The sequence below is a fragment of the Electrophorus electricus genome, chromosome 26 (assembly GCF_041902795.1).
Source record: "Electrophorus electricus isolate QZ-2024a chromosome 26, ASM4190279v1, whole genome shotgun sequence".
Lineage (NCBI taxonomy): Eukaryota > Metazoa > Chordata > Actinopteri > Gymnotiformes > Gymnotidae > Electrophorus > Electrophorus electricus.
This window is the reverse complement of record NC_137522.1, coordinates 8,590,854-8,612,351: the sequence shown is the minus strand read 5'-3', so window position 1 is coordinate 8,612,351 and position 21,498 is coordinate 8,590,854. Positions and strand designations below refer to the sequence as shown.

General features: G+C 38.8%; 2 protein-coding genes across 16 annotated transcripts in view; one reads left to right on the top strand and one right to left on the bottom strand.

The window, feature by feature from the left end:
- Positions 1–21,498, top strand: part of cirbpb (cold inducible RNA binding protein b) — a 59,868-nt gene that overhangs the window by 6,073 nt on the left and 32,297 nt on the right. The window contains exon 8 of one of the 14 annotated variants that reach the window (XR_004775676.2): positions 9–1,162. The exons of the other annotated variants lie outside the window; for them this stretch is intronic. The gene's annotated coding sequence lies outside the window, so the exon portion shown is untranslated. Of the gene's footprint in view, positions 1–8; positions 1,163–21,498 lie in introns of those variants that run through there. 14 annotated transcript variants of the gene reach the window in all.
- si:ch211-212d10.1 (granzyme H) lies at positions 1,007–3,044 on the bottom strand. 2 transcript variants are annotated; one of them, XM_027008139.3, is made up of 5 exons: positions 2,946–3,044; positions 2,544–2,700; positions 1,680–1,809; positions 1,358–1,576; positions 1,007–1,246 (listed from the first exon to the last, which is right to left on the bottom strand). In XM_027008139.3, the coding sequence occupies exons 1-5, from the start codon at positions 2,992–2,994 to the stop codon at positions 1,088–1,090; spliced, it is 714 nt and encodes a 237-aa protein (XP_026863940.3). In that variant the 5' UTR covers positions 2,995–3,044; the 3' UTR covers positions 1,007–1,087. The 2 variants fall into 2 exon arrangements, with proteins under 2 accessions (XP_026863940.3, XP_035379282.2); XM_035523389.2 differs by having other exon boundaries at positions 1,680–1,806.

Sequence of the window (21,498 nt, the reverse complement as noted above, 5' to 3'; positions counted from 1 at the left end):
TGTTTCAGGATCTGGATGGGGTTTAATTTTCTGCAGTCCTCAGCTCTCCATAAGAACAGCACCCGAGAGTCTGAAGAGGCGGAGATATGGCTGTGCTGTCCCCTTTAGGTGCAGCCATGATATCTGAAAAACCGTTCTGGTCTCACGAAACCAGAGGTCCATATGGAACCATGGTGATGGAGTAGGAAGCAAGCAGAAATTATCCAAACAACAAATGTACTTGGCTGCTTTCTATCTAAAATGCACCATTTTTTGCTTCCCAAGTCAATGCATGTCCGGTTTTGGAATGCTGTTGGAGATGGTGACTGAGTAGATGGAATGTGCCCAATGTCCTTTTAATTCATAATTCTATATTCCTTATTTTAATTTTGGGTGTGAATTTATTTTACATGATCACTTCAGTTTGTTTTACGCTTATTGGAAATGTTTTTAATATTTAAAATGACTGGCTTTCTCCTCCCCCCCCCTCCCCTGTGAGAGCTGAGCTTGCTAGTGAACTTCCATTTGTGCTGTAACTTGTTTGTAATGTGCAAGCTTTAAGTAGGGATGGTTTGACAGTGATAGCATCTTGCATATCTTGATCATTATTGTTTGCCTCCGTCTACTGTAGATTTTGGGGATTTCTGCTAAAATTTGACTAGCCCACCTGCAGGCATGTGCGATTCTCTATCTGCCCCTTCCATGTTCATGCCTCATCTGCATGACATTTAGGTTGTAGCCTGTTCACTGGTATGAGGGTCGGGTGTAGCAATAGTGTTGGTGTATTGCATGCCTCAAGGTAAAGAGTTGACCTGTAATGTAAAACTAAAGACTAGAGGATGGCTAGCTCACCACAAAGGCTAGTCTTAACATCCTTAGTAGTGTTATGAAGTGGATGGGGAGTGGGGTTCTGTCTGTACACTTTGGAGTGATTACCACAAGGGGGCAGTAGTGTCTTGCAGGTTTGTACATCCTGCTGAGTTAAGGAATCTCTTGGCTGCCTTTCAAAAATAAATACAAGTGCATGTTTTGAGGTTCACATGTTTAATGAGTACATGGGGTACACTTTTAAACTGTTCACTTCAATTAAGGGTATATCTGAATACTTTTATCCCTTAGTGTACCTGTGAGGCTTCTTAATGACTGAATAAATCCAACCAAGGTAGTGGGAGATGCGTGTGTATCTTGCTGCGAAGGTTTTCTTGATTCGATTTGACACTATCCCCTGTGCTACATCTCCACAAATCAGTGGCCCTCCAGAGTCACCCTGTGAATAAAAACAATATCCTTTACTGTGCATCAGTAAGCATCATAATCTATGTAAACCATTTTCAAGATTGACATGGATTTTAAAAATTGAAAAAATGGTCATACTAACAGAGCCGGGTCCTGTGAAGCCCTCGGAGCAAATAATGTGCGGTAGCGTGCAGTTTCCGGTGGTGACGTTGGCCTCTCGCAGAACCTTTGATGGACTGGTTCTGTTGGCTGTCTGGCTTCCCCAGCCCATTACCAAGCAGTTGTGTGTGAATGTTTCATTTTCATACAGGGGCAGCGCAATGGTTCTGACTCTGTTACTGAGCTCTGCTGGTTTTTGGAGCTGTGTGGGGGGAAAGTGGGTGGAGTATGTAAATGTTAAAATGACTAAATAGTGGTAGTCATTACATGTCTGAAGGGAGTGGGCTGGGGGATTTTTCCCTTACCTTTAAAAGCATGATGTCATTTTCAAAGGTGCTGTTGTTGTATTTTGGATGTGGGAATGGTTCAACGAGGATGGCATCTCCAATTCTGAGCTCATTTTTGTTGTGCATCCCTAAAAACGCTATGACTCTGCTACAAACAATTGCAAATGATGCCATTTTTAGGCAGGATAAACAGCTGCCGTGCAGCTAAAAGTCTACATTTGGTTAAAGCTTCAGTCATATGGCCACAGTTGCATCAATTCTAGTTAATGGTCTTGCAGTCATCACCTAAAAGTTTTCAGTACTAGTACAAACACCTGTTATCTTTGGCTTTGTTCTTGACTGGACTGGTTGATTTGTGTTGAATAATTAATTTTTAATTTTATTTTTCATGCTTCACTATCAAATATGAATATCCTTTTTTGCTGCAGTTAAACCAGAGATTCCTTTAGGCCTTTTATACTGAAGGTATCAGTGAAGTAATAGATGTGATCATGTGTTAAATATTTATACAAGTAGCTCACATGCATTAATGACTTTGCATGAGTTTTTTTTTTTTTTTTAAGCAGTCTCATGAGACAACCGTCTATGACTTGTCCATCAATCATGAAATTCACATGCTGAGTCCTTGTAGGATGAGACAGTATTCCTATAGAACTTCAATTTGGTGAGGGGTCTTTCAAAATTAATTTACATTTGGTATATATTTATTTTGCAGATTGATTCATCAACTTTCATAAAGTTTAAAAACAAACTGATTGCCTTTTAAGACTGAAAACTTGCATTCAGATGTGTCCAAAATCATTAAGTAGTCCTGTGTATTTAAGTACAGATTCATATGTTGATATGCTGATGCTAAATGGCAAAGAGCACAATTTAACCTACCGTTTACTGCAGTGAGCTGCCGTCATCACAAAGTCCTTTGTTACTAGGAAGCCATCACAGCTTTCTTGTGTCACAAGGTCCAAAGTGAAGACCATGTAAGGGCGGCTATGTGGTACTGACTCTCTCCCGCCGATAACGCCTTGACGCAAGGCGCCACCTGTCCATGAGTAACATTCTCAGCAGTTTTCCTTTAGACCTCTATCTTTACTCTACTTTTATCAGAAACTAATTTATAAGAGTATATACATAACTGAAAACTAAACATTAAGTTGGTGTTACATAATATGCAAGAGAAATTGTTTTTAATTCGGGTCAGTTTTTCACTGGATATCTGCTGAGAACGCCTATATGTATAGCGGTCCCATATTCAAATAGGGGAAAGTCTGCGGAAGTAGCAATTACCTTGTGTGAAGAGATGCAGCAACAAAAAGTAAAACTGTAAGATGCTCATGGCTAGAGCAGCTTACACTGTCTGAGTAAGCCAATAAGCTATGGCTGTTGCTTTCCTTTATATAGCCCTAGGGGGAGCAACCAGGAAGCCAAGACATGATGACTTTTAATTTGAAATGCTCTACATTTCATGGACCACTAAGAGCACAAACACTGTTTGGAGGGTACAGGATGTACAGTTGAATCTGGGGTGATGTCTTTACAACACACAATTAGCTTCTGCTAAACACTTTTTTAAGGCTTAAAAGTGAACATTTGAAGTGTTTTAGAAAAGACTTTCAGTGCCACTAGAGGGAAGATTATTAAATTCAAGATGGTTTATAAAAATGTGTTATGCCCTTATCTTAACATGCACAGCTAAGGGTATATTATATTAAGGGTATATTTTTATTTTCTATAAACTTGGGGGGAGGTCAACACCTAAAAGTCACCATCCCACCTGGCCACTCCGTTATTCTTAAAGGCCCATTATTTTTGAAGTAAACACTTAATTTCCCCCAGCCCATGCATGAAACTGAACAGCTGGGGGCTAAATGTATATACACCTTTGCAGACTACAGCAGTTTTCAGATGTGTTTCAGCCAAGTGCTTTTTGAATGAGGCACAATATAAGGTAGCCAATCAGAACAGAGCTCAGTTCTCTTCTATCTATCTTAAACGTGCAGTAACACACACAGTAAGGGAAAAAGACTATAAAGTGGTAACGTAAAAAATAATTATGACTGTTTTGGAAAACAAGACATTAAACCTAAGTGGACACCAAGGAAAAATATAAAATAAAATGTAGCACACGGGCCCTTTTAAAATTTGTATTAACCACTCCTGCCTTAATATAAGAGTTCTCTGGGTTCATGAGGTCTCTAAAAGATTTCAAATACTGTATAGCCTTGCTAGCTGTGTAATGAAAAACAATTAACCTACTGTAAATTTGAGACCTTCAAACTGTTACATTATTTGTATGTTTTAGGTATATGTGTACAATAGGTCACTTTTTGACCAAGGACATATATTCATATTTTAATTTGCTTGTTATTTGCTTAATGTTATTTACTTTATTATTTGTAGACAATAGCCTAACCGTTTCTTACCTTTTTCTTAAATGTAATATTTGGCTTTAATTTTCAAAGCAGAGCAATCTAAAATGCATAAAGTACATTCAAAGATGGTCATATTTGGAACTAAAGTAGGTTTTCAGCAGCATGGTGAACTTACCACTCATCATCATCTTCCCTTGTGGTTTTAACAGATCTCAGTTCCTGTGTTCTAAGATTTTTTTCATGTCTTCAGAAAGTATTATTTTATTAGGCTTCATTTCTGTAGCAGACCATATGTTTGAAGGGTTTTTTTTAAAAATTATTTTTAATTATTTTTTTTACCTGGGAGGTATGGAAAGCAGAGTATTGAACAGGTGTTTCTGGGTATTTGGAGAATGAGCATAGGAGTGAAAGAGAAGCCATTAAGGGAGGTGGAAGTTACTTAGAAGGGATTTTTTATGTCTTAAAATAATGCAATTAAGAAAGCATAACGATAAGGCATTGTCATTCAAGAGGCCATTACGCAACTTATTTCAAGAGTGAAATGTTTGTGGATTCATGTGATGGCTTGCATCTGGGGTAGTGGCTTTATGTGTTGATGAAAAATAAAAGGTGTCAGAAGACGTCTCTGCAGCCACATGGTAAACCAAAGTGATCACTGCCACATTGTGTTATGTCTGTCTGTCCTCTGCCTCTTTTTTGTGTTTATGTTCTGGTTGTCACAGTCTGCTCCACCTACTCCTGTCCAGGTGTTCCCTGCAGCTGGTCCAACTGACGTCACCTAACCGATCACGTGATGTGGGGTATAAGAAGGGCTGCTAAGTACTTCCAAGTTGGCATTGTCCAGTTTGCTTAGTTTTGAATTGTGTGCCGTTTCTTTTCTTTCTTTTCTTGTGATTGATCGGTTAACATCTTGGATTAAGATTGACTGACGGGATTTACCCTCAGGATACCGACACCTGTACTCTTTGCAATATACCTCTGCCTCAACACTCAATTTGTGTGTATATGTATGTAAACTAATAGTGCACCATTAGGGTGGTGGATCTGGATGTCACTTAAGGTTTTTAAAATTGTTTTAAATACAGCACAATAGTGTTTGTTTTTGGAGGAGTGAGAGAGACAGACTGAGTTTGGAACCCGGAGCCAGAATTATGAATGAGATTCGCAGAAATGGACTTGGACAGGGAGTGCTGGGGGTGGGAGGTCAGCGCAGCATTTACCAGCAGCAGATCTGCAGTTTTATTGAGATCAGGGGGTTGACCATGGGATGGTTTTGCGATTGTGCATCACGACAGAACAGGAATGTAAAAGCTCCATCAATCACTGTGCAAATTACATATTTATTATGAAGAAAGGGAAGTTACAGCAATAAGAAGGACCTCAAAAAATTGAAAAATAGCTACTGTGACAAATGCACCTATGAGGTAATCATTGTTTAACTCAAATAGCACGAAAGACAAGACTCACAGACCAGACATGTTCTGTCCCTCTGTCTGAGAGGCATGAGGTATTCTTCAACGAACACACAAAGATGGGTGGCGACAGATGAATGTCGGTGTGGGAATTCTAAGTGATTCTAAGTTTCACAGTCACGTTGCACCATTTTCTTTCATAAAGTTACATGTTTGGAAAAAGTACCAGTTCATGATCTCAGTACCATTCTGAATCGATAAGGATCTGTCTATGACTATTTGATGGTGCCATACCCTAAAATACTCACTACCCACTTTATTAGAAAAATAATTTCATTAGAAACACCAGGTGTGCAGTTGGGTATTATAGTACATCTGTTTTGCCATGCACAGTTTAGACATCTTCCTCTGACTGCAGGGCTGCTGTTGCATATTTTTCTAGCAGCAGGCCACCCTCAGTGCTGTGGTCTGTCTGACATTACCAGTGCCATACCCATTACCTTATCCCTACCACATCAGTGTCATTGCTGTCTACCACCCAGATAGTCTGACCAGCGATGAACAGGTTGAACGGAAGGTAACATGTACTTTCTACCTCCGCAGGGGGCTATATACTATGAACACATGAATTGCACATGTTATATAGGCATATATAATGCAGGGGGCAGTACCTTTTGGTACTGCATAAATTATTTTATTAACCATGTTTTTAGTCCTACAGTACAATTATGGTTTATGCTGTAGCATATTAAAATTCATATTGTAGCACTGGTAGAGTGTCAGATAATACCATTTTTGCTCAAGAACAATGCACTAATGATTATTGCAATGGCATGATTGTAGTATGGGAAAATTGGGGGAGGGTTATTAATAAAGAAACATGCCATGATGACAGTGACATTTCAAAAACAAACACTTGACCAAAAGGGAATGATGGGCCCAAACTGCACCAAGCACACACAAATCAACAATTTAAACAGTTCATTTAAGCTAAATAAATCTGTAGCGGTACCACGTCCCTCTTTATTCACTTAACTGGCCGGCAGCCTGAAGTCTGGAGGATACCACATTGCAATAGTTGCTAGCTGAAATTTCCCACTACTTCTGTCTTATCTCAAAGATGAGACAGCCGCTAGCCAAAATGGCTGCCAAAATGGAGCATTCAGACAATGATGCCATTAGCCAAGTTCGCTATCCTATGGGAAACTGATCGTTTCTGTCACTTTTTTTAGGTAAGTGAGGTCAGTCTTCAGACATGCAGACCATGTCTATGACCTGCTTTGTGGGGCAGTGGCTTTTCTCTGGTGTAGGGGGTTGGGGGTTCTGGGACTAGTTGATACCAAACAGGAGCTCATTGGACCTCCTAAAGAAGAGAAAGGGAGAGAAAACATACCCCAGATGCAGAATGAGAACAGTGATCACACAGCCCTGCACCAATTACACCACCAAATGGTATGTAATTAGTGTGGATTTAGTCCTCTTTTAGTTGTCTCAGTAAATGAGACAATTAACACTCAAGACTTTAATTGATTGATATTTGTAGCTTTTGTTTTTTTTTTAACAGTAGTTGCAGTTATGGCTAATAATTCTGCAAACAGTGGAACCCAACAAGTTCAATTTCTTTAATATTAACTGGTTTTCCATTTGAACAAAGAAAAGTAAGTTGCACATTGTCATTTCAGCAGAAAGAATAAGACCAAAGTGAGAAGTTAATTTAAAAATAATGCTTGAGATTGTTTCATACTGTGAGGCTAATAAATGGTAATTTGTACAAATCATTCTGCAATGAAAAGCATGTGTGTTAAGGGTGTTGGAGTCCCTATTTTGATGAACTGTTTCTCCATTTTCTCTGTGGTTCTGTCTTCCTCTTAGACTGATAAGACATTCACAATGGCCAGCATTTTCTGCCTTGATGTTACTGAAGACATGACTCTCACTTATTAATGTTGGCTTCCACTGAATAAGAAGCAGGATATGATCTCATGCTTTTCTTACCACAGCCAGAAATAGGCAACCTGCTTCAGCTTGTTCTCAGCAGGGTGGGAGTCTGTGGGTTATGGTCCATGAAGTTCTGTGTATTGCTAAATGGTCTTATAGGCTCATACTGAAAGAGTTTGCCACAACTGTAACCACGGTGAAATGCAATCCCTGGCATAACGCAGTCCTGACTGGACAAGCATCCTACAGGGTGAAGATATTGAATTGCTAAGGTCTACCCTGGACAAAGGGTTGTTATACAGCCACGAATGGATTGCAATAAATGAAAATAATGACACTAAACAAGAGAAGTGGCTGCCAAAAACAACCAATAAAATGGGATCGGTAGAGGATGACCAGAGGGCTTCCTGACATGCTGAAGGTTTTACAGACATAAATTAGGCTGTGTCCAACTCATGGATGTTATGGCCCTTAAATTTTAATCTACAAAACATATGGTGTCTGTCCACTTCACACAAGGGCTTCATATTCAAACATATCAAATGATGGCCATAATAACATATTGGAAGAAAATTTGGAATGTTAATTTCCTGGAAGCACAGTCAGGGCTGAATCAGCAGGATTCAACTGCAGGCGTTCTTTATATCTGTTCTCGTCATCTTGAGCATATTTCCTTTTCCACGTAATTAAAAAGGAAGAGGTGGTGGTGTTAAACCGGGGGGGGGGTTGAGGGTTGGGGGATCAGATAAAGATCTGAGCTGCTCAACCAGCTAGCGCAGCAGAGTTTGGCTTAATGAACTAGAAAATGGGCATTAAGCCGATTACACAGGCAGCCTAAGAATGATGTTGGTATGTAACTCCAAACTAATATCTCAGAAAAACACTGACCAGATAATGGAGCTCACATTAAAAGAATACAGAGCCAAGAGGACCCCCATGATATACTTCCTTGGCAGGGTTGGGGCAGTGCTGGAACTAAAACCACTGTGATATGGGGAAGCAAAGCAGGTGTTCAGATTGGGTTCATGTAAGGTTCTTGATTGTTTATGCACTTCTTAAACTGAGTGTAGTTCTGGGCATGTAAAGTGTGAGAATCAGTTATTGTATTTTTAGCTTGTCTGCAAGAAAAAAGTAATCACTGGCAATTATCTGGTAATGTAAGCTGATATGTATTTTTAGACATCTGTGTCATCATTGTTTGGAGAAGTAAGGTAATTTCATGTCCAGATGTCTGCTCAGAATGGACAGTTAAGGTCTTAAGTCATATGGACCTGAGTTTAGGAAGACAAGCACAATGGAGAACCGAAACATTGACAATTGTTTATCTTATTTAAATGCTAAATATCAATGCCTAATAAACACTAAATAGCATATTCTGATCACCTTTCTTATATAGGATAATAAATAAAGCCTAACGATAAGTTGTATATAAACTGCTCAGTTATTGATCACCTAAAAACCTTTTTAGGTTGATATTTTTTCATATGCACTAGCATAGGAATTACATTAGGTTTTAACTCTTTGCAGTAAAAATATTTTTTGTTTTTAGTCACTCTACATTAGTGATTTTTTAATTGCAACTGTTTCTACCAAAGAACAAATATTTTGTTGTGCAGAATAACAAAAAAAAATTAATGCTGTTCATAATGAATTCTGTTTTGTTTTTTTGCAAAATAATAAGACCCACAGAGAGTATTAATGAGGTACTGAATTGATCAGCATTATTGATGAATACTAATAGTAAATAAGATGCCAATGATATACATCCTTGTTAGTGTCTCATAGAAATAAGGTAGACAAAAAGAAAATTCCTAGCATGGAATTGTCCAAGGTTGGATGCTGGTTAATAAACTGTCCCATCAAGAATTTGTGTTGTTTGGTTCAAACCCCAAACTAAGAAACTCACTAAGTGTATGATACATTAGCTATAGTGAAGAAATCAGTGGTTGTGAACAGGGTTTTTGTATGAATGCTGAAAACATCTTGGAAGTTTTTGTTTTTTTTTTCTTCTGGAATCTCGGACCTTTTAAAGGAACTCTGCAAATTTGGGAGGCCTTGCCTTACAGTAGTAGTTCACGAAGCTTAGGACTAAATTGGTCAGACCAGTCATAACATATAGCACAGTCACTGGGTGTGTTAGAAGATACATACATGGCTGGTTTAACAGTTTTCAGAATAAAGTTTTATATTATAACTTTGTTATAACTTTCAGTATACTGGTGGATGTTTGTGGAATACGTTGCTAAATTATATTATTTATATGTTTTAGGTATATGTGTACAATAGGTCACCTTTTGCCAAGGACATATTCATATTGTAATTTACTTATATTTACTTAATGTTATTATTTGTTTTATTATTTGTAGACAATAGCCTAACCTTTGTCTTTTTCTTGCCTGTCTAGGAAATGTAATATTTGGCTTTAATTTTCAAAGCAGAGCAATCAAAAATACATAAAGTACGTTCAAGAATGGTCAGATGTGGAACTAAAGTAGGTTTTCAGCAGCATGGTGAACTTACCACACCTGTCACCTTCCCTTGTGGTTTTAACAGATCTCAGTTCCTGTGTTATAAGATTTTTTTCATGTCTTCAGAAAGAAAGTATTATTTTATTAGGCTTCATTTCATAATATTTCTTTTTGGCCTTCTTTTCTACAGCAGACCATATGTTTGAGGGTTTTTCTTTTTTACCTGGGAGGTATGGAAAGCAGTATTGAACAGGTGTTCTGGGTATTTGGAGAATGAGGAGCATAGGAGTGAAAGAGAAGCCATTAAGGGAGATGGAAGGAGCAAAACAAAACAATGGCTCTACAGAAGACTTTAGTCTGGGGGGGTTGAGCAGACCGTCTGTATTGGTCATTAGAGAATGAAGAGGATGGAGAAAACAGGCTTTTGAAAAGCACATAGACTGGAAAAATGCCACGTACTTTGTTCTTAAAGCAAAGATCCTCTTTTTTTAAATTAGTCACTACTTCTGCCTTGTGCCCTGTGTGGCCGGGTTAGGCTCTACTCCCCCACCACTACCACTACCACCACCCTGAATCGCGTTATGTTTGGTTTGGTTTGTAAGATGAATGATTGAATGCTTCCTCTTCTCTCTCTGTCCTCTTTCGCTCATTCTTTCTTTAGCTGTCTTCTAAAATGGCAGACTGATATATTTGGGCTGTAAATGTAAATACGTCGTACGTTGAAAAAAATAGGAGAATGGGGAAAACCATTTTAAGCATCACCAGTGAGATCTACTTCAGGCTTGAAGCCTGGGACAGGGTGCAGCATGGTATTTTGACCATGCCTAAAATTGCACTCTTCTGGACTGAGGTCAGTGTTGTCATTTCTGGGATCTGTTGGGTCCACTCCTCCAGATTAGGGGTCACAGCCCCAAGTGAACCATGGTGTTAACCTTCCACATTCTCTTGTTTTGCTTTTTCCACATAGTGTTTCTTCAGATTATTGCATTTGGTCCTTTGATTATTTCCTTCCCTTGGGAATGCCATATCTATTACCACTGCTGTTTTCTGTATCATATCTACATTCATGATTTCGGGCTTGTTTGCCATTGTCTGTTTGAAACTGAAGGTCCCACAGGACACAGCTTTGTTGTTTTACAACACTCTTGGCTCCTGCTATATGGACTTCCACCCTCCTACTATGTGCAAGATTATCTCATTCTGCATCTTGGGTCTTGTGTTGAGACACACCCCTGCTTTGAGTGACCTAGTGCTTACTGCTTGTTCTCCTGTTGCCATTTTTAGTGCCTCTGTGCTGTCATTCAGTGCTGCCGTTTCCAACCATTGGTATCTCGGACCGGTCCATTCCATGGAGTGGCTTATCCTGTGGTGGCATCGCCACTGTTTCCATGGTATCCATGATCCATGTCTGTTTGATCAACTGCCTCATTAGCTCATCCTCAGGGGCCATTGCTTCAGTGTAGTCCTTGTTGTGTCTCATCCTGACAGTAGATTTTACACTTTGTTGACCCTTCCTTGTTCCTTCTGGCCGGTGTACAGCCATTGGATGTTGGGTCTTAGGCACTGTGCGTTGTGAGGAACGTTTTGGTCATAATGTCGGCAGCTTCTATATATATAATCTTCGCTTGACATGGGCAGGACAAGATGTAACAAGGACTGAAAACTCATAATTAATTAAATTAATGTATTGTGTAATAATAGTTAATAAAATGAATAGAAAATTGAGCTTTTCCCTTCATTTAATTTTTATTTAAATTACTTACACGGTGAACATGCTGAACATGCTAGCTGTGCTAACAAGGCTAGCATTTAATTAAAATGTAGTCCTACAACCAGGACAAAGATTAATTATATGGTCAGTTATGGTTTGTGAATGATTAAGCCAGTGAGGTAATATTGTGGCTAGACATTGGTCCGACAAGCCATCATCAGACATAAGTGTGTCAGTATTCAGTTTCAGTAGGATGTTTCTTATTCATGGATTCTAAGAAATGGATATGTTTCTTTCTCACTCATTTCATTCAGTTACTGTTGTATTTTCATATTCATACACTACTGTGAGAAACAATATCCTGTAACCTTCTCCTTTTTATCTCACAATAATTCATGCTCCAGATGTTTGGAATTCTGCAGTGTTCTTAAATATGATATTCTGCTCTCAGGCAGAGGTATTCGAATCAGACCCTAATGTAGGAACCATTCACGATCTAATGCAGACTGGGACTCCACAGAGACAGACTGGTAATATAACTGCAGGTAGGAATGGGAGAGCCATGCTGAGAGAGTCCCGATGGGAACGCTGGGTAGGCCAAGGATTGCACGGCACGGCAAGGCCTTGAGAGGTGGCACCAGGATAATGGAAATCTTCCGTTTGGTTATGTCACAGTGGCTGCTTACAACCGATGCCTGGAATGCTGCTGAGAACCATTTTCCATTCAATGAGTGGATGTTCAAATGTATTTGGACAATGGTGAGATTTGAGCAGCTTGCTACTGATATACAAAATAAGAGTCCAAAAAAAGGAGAAAAGAGAGAGAGCAAAGGAATTGTCTGTATTTGGATGTGGTTTGACTAGATGGTGGGGATGTTGTATAATTGAACCAGATGTAATTGAATAGTTGCCTCCTCGGTTGTACAGCTCCATTGCATTGAAGGGATTCTAGGTGTGGCATTTGCATTTGGAGTCTGTTGGTGTTAATTCCCAACACAAAGAACCAAAGAAGTACCAGTACTAGTGAAGGTGGCCATCGTGAGGCAGGAAAATGGGATGAACCAGTCAGAGACATTGTAGAACAATTAAGAGTTTAAGAAGGAGAACATGGAAACACTGTAACCCTGCAACACCAAACACTGCAAAACAGAAACACTGAATATTTTTAATGCTGATGAACACAACACAGTAAAATATGAGTGAAATAATGTCCATAAAGGAAAATGCATACCTTTGCTAAAATTATCACATACGCTAGTTGTGATGAAGGTCAAATTCTGGAGAAAAAGGCTTGGAAACAGATTTGGGTGGACTCTTCCGGCACTGTTTGCATGAGGTCTGTAGTTTCAGTTTCAGCCTTTAATACATTGCTACCAATAGACAAGCATCTCAGCTTTGTCTGAATGGACAACATGACAACAATGTTCAGACCACCATACAGTTTATTTTATTGCTGCAAACTTGCCTGAAGCTCTCAGAACATCTTATAGCCGCCTGAAATGGGATGTGGCCTTGTGGTGATATTTTCACCTCAAATGCAGTTTATCAGTGTATCCTGTGAAGATTATTCTGACACACACATGAGAACACAGTCCTTACACAGCAGTACTGCAAATGCATTTACAAAATAAAGGATAAGATTAATGTCAAAGTTGCATACAGAAAAGTGCAGTATTAAATTAGTCATTGTAAGTGCACTTGTAAACAAGCCAGAATAATTAAAAGCAAACCAACATACTACATCATATTTGGCTTTCTATGGGTGCCACAACATCCTGTCATACCTAACTCTTCAGAACATGTAATTAAGCGTAGTCTGTAGGGTTTTGCTTTTGGGAGTTTGTGTGTGTGTGTGTGTGTGTGTGTGTGTGTGTGTGTGTATATATATATATATATATATATATATATATATATATATATATATATATATATAAAATGTAAAAAAAAATCTTTACAGAATATAATAATGATATCACTTCAAAATGTGGGCTTTTGCCTTGTAATTAATACATTAATGCACATTAATGAAGTAATGTAAAATAGCATTACTACAAATAATGAAATCAGCTGAGCAGAGTGGTCAGTATGGCATATACGATTCCATGAGATGTGTGAGTGTTACACCTCATAAGCAGGACGCGTGTGGAGCCTCAGCCAGCTGATTCAGACCAATTAAATACTTATGCTCTAACCTGCTTTCTGTGGTAAGAGTATGAGCTAGTACACAATTAAAAAGTGAAAAGTATGGTACCCATAAATAAAATTCCATTATTAAAAAAGTGACAACTATCACGAGATAATGAATAGCCTGCCAGTTCAACTCAATGTTAATACTCATAATTTTCTCAGTAATACAAATATCTCACAGTAATAAAAATGGATTTTTCCGACCAGATTTTTTGCTCACAGTCTACATGTGGCGACCCCCCCCCTCCCTCCTTTGTATGAAAAAGCATATGACCGTTACACATTCTGGTTGACAACCGCTGTTCTGGGTAATGGAAATCTTAGCGGATAGAAATTAACCCAACATGGCGTCATTTAAAAAGTACTCTGGCTGGGACTTGTCCCAGAATGGCTGAGACTACAGCACATTGGCTGCATAGAAGAACAGGAAAATGTTTTCAGTTGTCTTAGTCATTTGATAAAACGCCTCTTCCTCCAGTGGTTTCAAAGCAGCTGGGTGCCTGTGCACAGACTGTAAAAGTTTCCTTGTGCTGTTTTACTTAGTTTGTGCAGTGTAGCAGCACATAGTTTTGAGATTAAGAAGCCCAGGTGTCTAAGTGTAGCAAAGACGCAGAAACCTTTTCCCTTCCTCCGACATAAACTGAACAAACCCTGTTCTTTGTATCAACCTATAAGTTCACAGGAGCTCATTATTTGTATCATTCAGTAAGGAGCCCATTATCGGTCAGGTTTCACAAATAAGCACAGCTAAGTCTCCTTGAGCTGTACAGCCTGGTCTTTGCTCACAGTCAAGCAGAAATATCACCCTGCATTTGGATGAAACATTCCGATGAACTAAACTGACCACAGAAAATGAAGCCCCTCAGGGGCGTGGGCCAGGTGTTTGGCTTTTAAGTCAATTCAACAGTCTGGTGACAAACGGCAATGCATGAGTGTATGGTTCGGAGGGAAGGGAGGTGTATGATCACTCAAGCAGACACCGAGGCAGAGAAGCTCCGGAGTCACTCCTCTCCGCTCCTGCTCACAACCAAGCTACGCAAAAGAGTTGGGACATTCATCAGTATCCCAGCTTCCTCTGGGATGCTTATACATGCTGGCCTCATCACCGTCTCTCGGCTACAGTCTGCCGGGCACCAGCAGCTGTGGCTAATCACTCATGGCTGACAGCCTATGAAAGGGGCCTGTTGTGTCCCAAGTTTCTAACGCGGTTGTGATCCAGTTTGATCCTGAACTGTTTTCCCATTTTAAACCGATTTGTGGGTCATCTCGGAACAGTTGTTCTGTCAACCACATTTTCTCGTTTGAAAAGAAATAGATTTGTTTTTTGGATGAGACTGTCAATAGGGTGACATGAGTGTTTGAGTGTTTATTGTGTGATAAATTAACAATCCTTTTGGATATGTAGGGCCACGGTAAGGTGATACCTATTAGGTGGACCCTTCTTTCACCTTGCATTCTGAACCACGTGCACCCAGACTGAACCCTAATCAGCCCACTCTCAGAGGATTATGCGTTGTTTTCTGTGAAGCGCGAGAGAGAATTTAAAGATGGGTTACGTTTCTTGCTCAATTCCTCCCGCAATCTGATTGTTTCTGGCTGGGAGAGGCAGCAACTGAGCTGAAGGATGGATGCTACTATACATTTCCAGCTCCTAAACCATAGTAGAGAACCCACCTGTCTCCAACACAGAGCAGGCGCTGTAGTTAATCATTTGTTTTATTGAATCACCTCTTAACTGTTATCATGTTTTGCATGGAGAACAACATGGTCTTGAGTGGTTTTTGTGGATTCAACATAAAGTTTCTGCTTGTCTTAATAATAATGAAAACCGTATTGTTTAAAAGTGTGACGGTGCAGACCTTGGCTTGTGAGTTAAAGGACTTTTGAGGGTGGTTGTGGCCGAGACAGCAATATTTTTATGGGGAGTTCATGCTTGCTTGTGATAGATGAGACTTGTACATGAGGAAAAATATTGTGTCCAATGTTCCCTGTTGCATGATGGGAAGCATATTTGCTGTGGCTTAGTGTTGCGTCATCAGCCTGAACCCTTCTCCATGTCTGTTGCACTCTGTTCTGGTGTAACAGTGTTTCAATATAGAGCACATTTTTTTCTCTTTCTCACTACAAACAGCCTTTCTGAGATATAACTGATATAATATCAGTCGTCACTTAGGACATCTTTATCACAGTCCTTAGTCAATAATGGCTTGTGAAGTAATATAAAGATCTGACACAAGCACCACTCAACAGGTCATTTCATTCCAGTCCATTGTCCAAATTATTACAAGATTAATAATTTGTCATAATTTATTATTGGCTAGCATTCTATTATGATTCATGTGATGTCAAATGGTAAATAAAAGAGAGGGAAAAATTATGATCACCAAAAACCTTTACACTATGTACTTAATCCACATATTCTGTGATGTTAATGGTATTAACTCTACACAAGACACATCACACACTGTCTAAGAGCAACTATGTGCAAACGTGCATGTGCAGTGCAATATGGGCTAGACTATAGAGAAGGTTAAAGAGGGATGATTTACTCTAGGGGAATTTGTGCAAACCCAAGTATTAAGAAAAAACGACATGATTGCCTGACTGCCTGCCAATGAGCTTCTGTGGTTTATTTCAAATAGACTTAATGGAAAATCTGGGCAGACCTAATTAAATTCAAAGAACAAAGTAAATGCCTCAATTTCTTGAATTGTTTTAAAGTTTTGCCATCTGACATGTTGAGATTATAGCCAATTGTTCTTCCCTTTAAAAATAGTAAAAATGTACCTTTTATAATTTATGCAGGGTGCCTACTTGAGTAGGTTTCTAATATCAAGATGTAGCATGTGCCAAAGACTTAGCCTGCTACGGAAAGACACGCTGTAACTTTTAGTTATTCCACCTTTCATGTTCTTTTGGTGATATTCTGAGTACACAAACAAATAAGTGCACAAGCCAGCAGAAGGTTGGTACGGTTTTAAGTAAATGTGGCATTTCACAAATACTCTTTATCAGCTGAAACACATTTTAAAGGAAAAGCTGGGTAAAAAAAATCTAGTTTACACAGTTTGTTCTTTTACTCAAATGTAGTCGATCAGTCAAGATGTGTTTGGTGTCCAAATGGTCTGTTTTGCTTTACTTTTTGCTGGTGTGATGTGTGACCAGACATGCTACAGGAGTGGACACGTGGAAAAAGATATGGTGTGTTGAAAGAAACAAGGCGGGATAAGAACAAGAATCTTGAACCGGTATCAGCCCTCTATGAGGAAATATGTTCTATGAGATCTGACATAGGTCCCCAGTATACACTGTGTCAACCTATACAGGAATCTTACTGGAGTGACCGAGTGTTTTCTTTGATCTAAAGGGCAGGCATAACCTTAATGTGCTTAATATACATTTGTACTCTCACTGCACTTATGTTAATACTTTCTTAGTTATTTATACTCTAAATGCACTATGTTAATACTGATTTACATATTTATACTCTATTAAATACTCATTTATACAATATACACTGCCTGGCCAAAAAAAAGGTCACCACCTGAATTTAACTAAGGAAATAGGTAAGAGTCTCCCATTGGATAATTACTGCATGGGTGATTATGTTTCAGCTGGCAACAAGTTATTTAACCCTAACTGATGTAGTGAGTGGCTTCTCATTTGTTAAACAACCATGTCGAAAGACACATCCCGTGGTCGTGGAAAAGATGTTAATCTGTTTCAGAAGGGTCAAATTATTGGCATGCATCAAGTAGAGAAAACATCTATGGAGATTGCTAAAACTACAAAAATCGGGTTAACGCATTATTAAAAAGTGGAAGGAATGTGGTCGAAAAAAAAATATTGAATGATTGTGATCTGCGATCACTTAAACGTGTGGTGAAATCAAATCGTAGAAAAACAACAGTAGAACTCAGGGATATGTTTAATAGCAAAAGTAAGAGCATTTCCACACACACAATGTGGAGGGAACTCAAGGGATACAGCTGTGTAGCCTTAAGAAAACCACTTCAGTGAGGCTAACCAGCAAATATGGCTTAATTTTGCTAGGGAGCATAAAGATTGGACTCTGGAGCAATGGAAGGTCATGTGGTCTGATGAGTCCAGATTTACCCTGTTCCAGAGTGATTGGCGCATCAGGGTAAGAAGAGAGGCGGTTGAAGTGATGCACCCATCATGCCTAGTGCCTACCGTACAAGCACGCGGGGACAGTGCTATGATCTGGGGTTGCTACAGTTGGTCAGGTCTAGGTTCAGTAATGTTATGTGCCCAAAGAATGAGGTCAGCTGACTACCTGAATATACTGAACGACCAGGTTATTCCATCAATTGATTTTTTCTTCCCTGATGGCACGAGCATATTCCAAGATGACAATTCCAGGATTCATCGGGCTCAAATTGTGAAAGGGTGGTTCAGGGAAGCATAAGACATCATTTTCACATATGGATTGGCCACCACAGAGTCCAGACCTGAACCCCAATGAGAATCTTTGGGATGTGCTGGAGAAGACTTTGCACAGTGGTCCAAATCGTCCATCATCAAGACAAGATCTTAGGGAAAAATTAATGCAACTCTGGACAGAAATAAATGTTGTGACATTGCAGAAGCTTGTGGAAACGATGCCACAGCGAATGCATGCCGTAATCAAAGTTAAAGTCGGTCCAACGAAATATTAGAGTGTGTGACCTTTTTTTGGCCATGCAGTGTATGTATACTTTAAACACAAAATGTAAATACTGTTTATGCAAACATTTGTGAATACAACATAAACTGATATATAGCTATTTAATTATACATATAAAAACATGCAGACATCACCTGCCCTTTTAAAAACCAGGTAATTCATGAAAGAGAACACAGGAAATGGCACATGTGTTCACTGAACAAGACAAGTTACTATCAGTCACTTAAATTCTGCATACAAAAAATTCTAACTTATAGTTATAGGTGTGGTAACCTATAGGTATTGAGTTTACATCATTCAATTTTAGATGTTATAGTGTAGTTCATGAATATTTTGTATGAAGGACGTTTGGCATATAAGCATCTATAGCAAACAGATGAAGTAGTGCAATGACCCAAGGTGCAAGCATAAACAGCAGTATGCCTGACTGATGTTGAAATGAACACTTCTAATCGAAAGAGCGGAGGGCAACTGTAGTCTTTTATTCTTTATTTCAGTAAATACTGAAATACCTTAAAAAAAAAAAATTTAAGTACTGAAACAAAATTCCTTTGATTTAATTTTACATATTTGTCTTATGAGAAACCAAAAAGATTTCTTGCAAGCCTAGTGCCTTGTTACGGTACCCCATCCTTTAGAACTTTGATCCTGCAAATTTACCACCTGCCCAGTTTAGCTTCAAACCTAATAAATCAGCCTTACACTTAATGGTCAAATCAAACCCTTTAGTAGCGTGTGAGTGTTAGAGTCAGCTGTGTTGGCACTAACCTTTGCTGGGCAGGAGGGTTTGGTGTGCCTGCTGTAGGATGTGAGCCAGATTATTAAGAGAATGTGCTCATCAGTATTATTTTCAATCAATAAAAAAACTGAATTATTACATTTTAAAAAGTAAGTGTTCTAATCAGGTTATGAAGGCTGTGAGAGTCAGAAACCATAGAACTCATGCATATCCAGAAGCTGACATCTGAAGCAAAACCTTAGGCCTTAAGTTACTTCTGCAAAATCTCTCACCTCCCTCTGATTTAACATCATTTGAACCGACGACAAACCCGCATGTCCCAGATATGAAACACAACTACAGCCGTACAGACTGACGTTTCTGCTGTCATCTTCCATCACTCTCTCTCCAAATTATGTTTTTTACAGCAACAAGTATATGAATGAGAAGTATATGAATGAGGAATAACAGATGAGACAATACTCCAAGCATGCTATTGCTCTTCTTCCCACCATCACAGAGACCTGCATTCTGCACAGAATCATTGAAAGGCTCACTCCACCCTGTTCCAGACTCCTGTAGGGTTGGAGGTAATTCCATGAGAAAGAATTGCTCTGTGTAGACATTCACAAGTCACCACAATCAAATTCAGTTTGCATTTGGACTCGGTGAATGCGCTTGTAACATACTAACTGATCTCGTTAGTATGTATGACATGTAACATACTAACCAGACCAGACAAGTACATAGGACTAATTAACAAGCATTTAAAATAGATTTAAATTATGTGTCTCCAGTGTATTCTTAACATTGTAAAGCTGACTTTGTGCTGTTTGGTCAAAATATACATTATGCATTCTTAATGTTTACAATAACAGCAAAAGAGAGAATGGTGTGAAGCACCTTGTTGGCCTGGTTGTAAATCCCAGCCCCTCACGTTTAGAAGGCTGAGATGTCTCCGCTAGGAGGAGCACTCTAGTGGCTTTTTCTGCATCGAGAAAGAGAAAACTTGTGGCACGTTGCAACAGGGGCAATGTGTTCTAGTTCGGTTTCAGTTGAGATGTTTCACATATAGGTGTCCTTCAATCATCTGTAGTTCCGATCACAAGTACAGACAGCCCCAATTTATTTATTCATTCATCTGTGCAATAATTTTCTCTAGGCCAATTAGACTTACGTAAGCTCCAGTGTTGTAGAGTTGTAAACCACGGCTCTCCTGGGTCCCAATTACAGTTCCCAGTCTGATTTATCATAATAACACCCTCTCTGAGTGCATTTAGCAATCACCTGCTAGTGGAAAAAGATACTGCACTAATTTCTTCCAACTCAGATTAATAAAGAACATGTAGTACAAATCTAAATAATTGAAAGAATCTACCTGATGAAAAAAATATTTATTACTTACACAGGTAGAAAAAGAATTTATTTATTACTTTTTAAAAAAGTACATGTTACAGAAGGAATAAAATTGATCATTGCAGTTAGGCCTGGCAAAACTTTCTCCATATTTCCAAAAATCTTTTTTCCCTTTCTTTTCTTGTATCATAGGCTATTTCAGAGTATGCTCTGGGGAAGAGAAATGCATCTTTGTTATTAATTATATTTCCGCTTAAATAACTGAGTAGCATCTGCATCCAGTAATGAATTTTAGCTTGTCTACATTAAATTTGTTTCTCTAGGCTACAGTAAGTTAGCCACTCAGATCTTAAACAATTACATTTCTTATCATTACTTTATCATATGTCTCCCTTCCTCTTCTCCTTGTGGAGGGCCTACACACGACCTTTGACCTTGTCAGTGAAGAAACATGATGAGAAAATGACACAAGAATAAAAGGTCCATCATATAGGCCAGTCTAAATTATTCAGTGCTTATTACAATGTTTTATTTGACCAACTGTGAGTCAATAGTGTTGCATTTGCGAGTAAACCATTTTAGAAAGACTATCAGAGAAGCAAAACCATTATTTACACTGGGGTAAGGGCAACGTAAATGAGCAGCTCTGTTCTTAAGTCATTGCTTCTAACACACACTGGGCTTTATTACATCATTTTCAATGCTACTATGAGAGCTGGACATAACCGCTACCTAATGTATATTTGGCTTTAATACATGATGGTCATGTAGTCATAAAAGAAGTCGTCATTAGTGCAACAAACTGTCAGAACAAATGGTTTTCACATTCCCCTTCTGTGGCAAATTATTGATTTTATATACTGTTCGTTAGAAATACTGCATTAGTGTAATAGTGTAATGGAGTTTTTTCTAATTGTCTTTGTTCAAACTATGACCTTGGTTTCTGTATCTGTACCACTGCCATTGCAATGAACTCAAAGAATGACAATGA

What these genes read in the sequence shown, in the direction of transcription:
- si:ch211-212d10.1 (XM_027008139.3), bottom strand. Translation starts at nt 2,994, where the DNA reads ATGAGCATCTTACAGTTTTACTTTTTGTTGCTGCATCTCTTCACACAA. An exon ending in GCTGCATCTCTTCACACAAG is followed by an intron (nt 2,701 to 2,945) that starts GTAATTGCTACT and finishes ACTCATGGACAG; the next exon opens with GTGGCGCCTTGCGTCAAGGC. An exon ending in ATGACATCATGCTTTTAAAG is followed by an intron (nt 1,577 to 1,679) that starts GTAAGGGAAAAA and finishes CCCCCCACACAG; the next exon opens with CTCCAAAAACCAGCAGAGCT.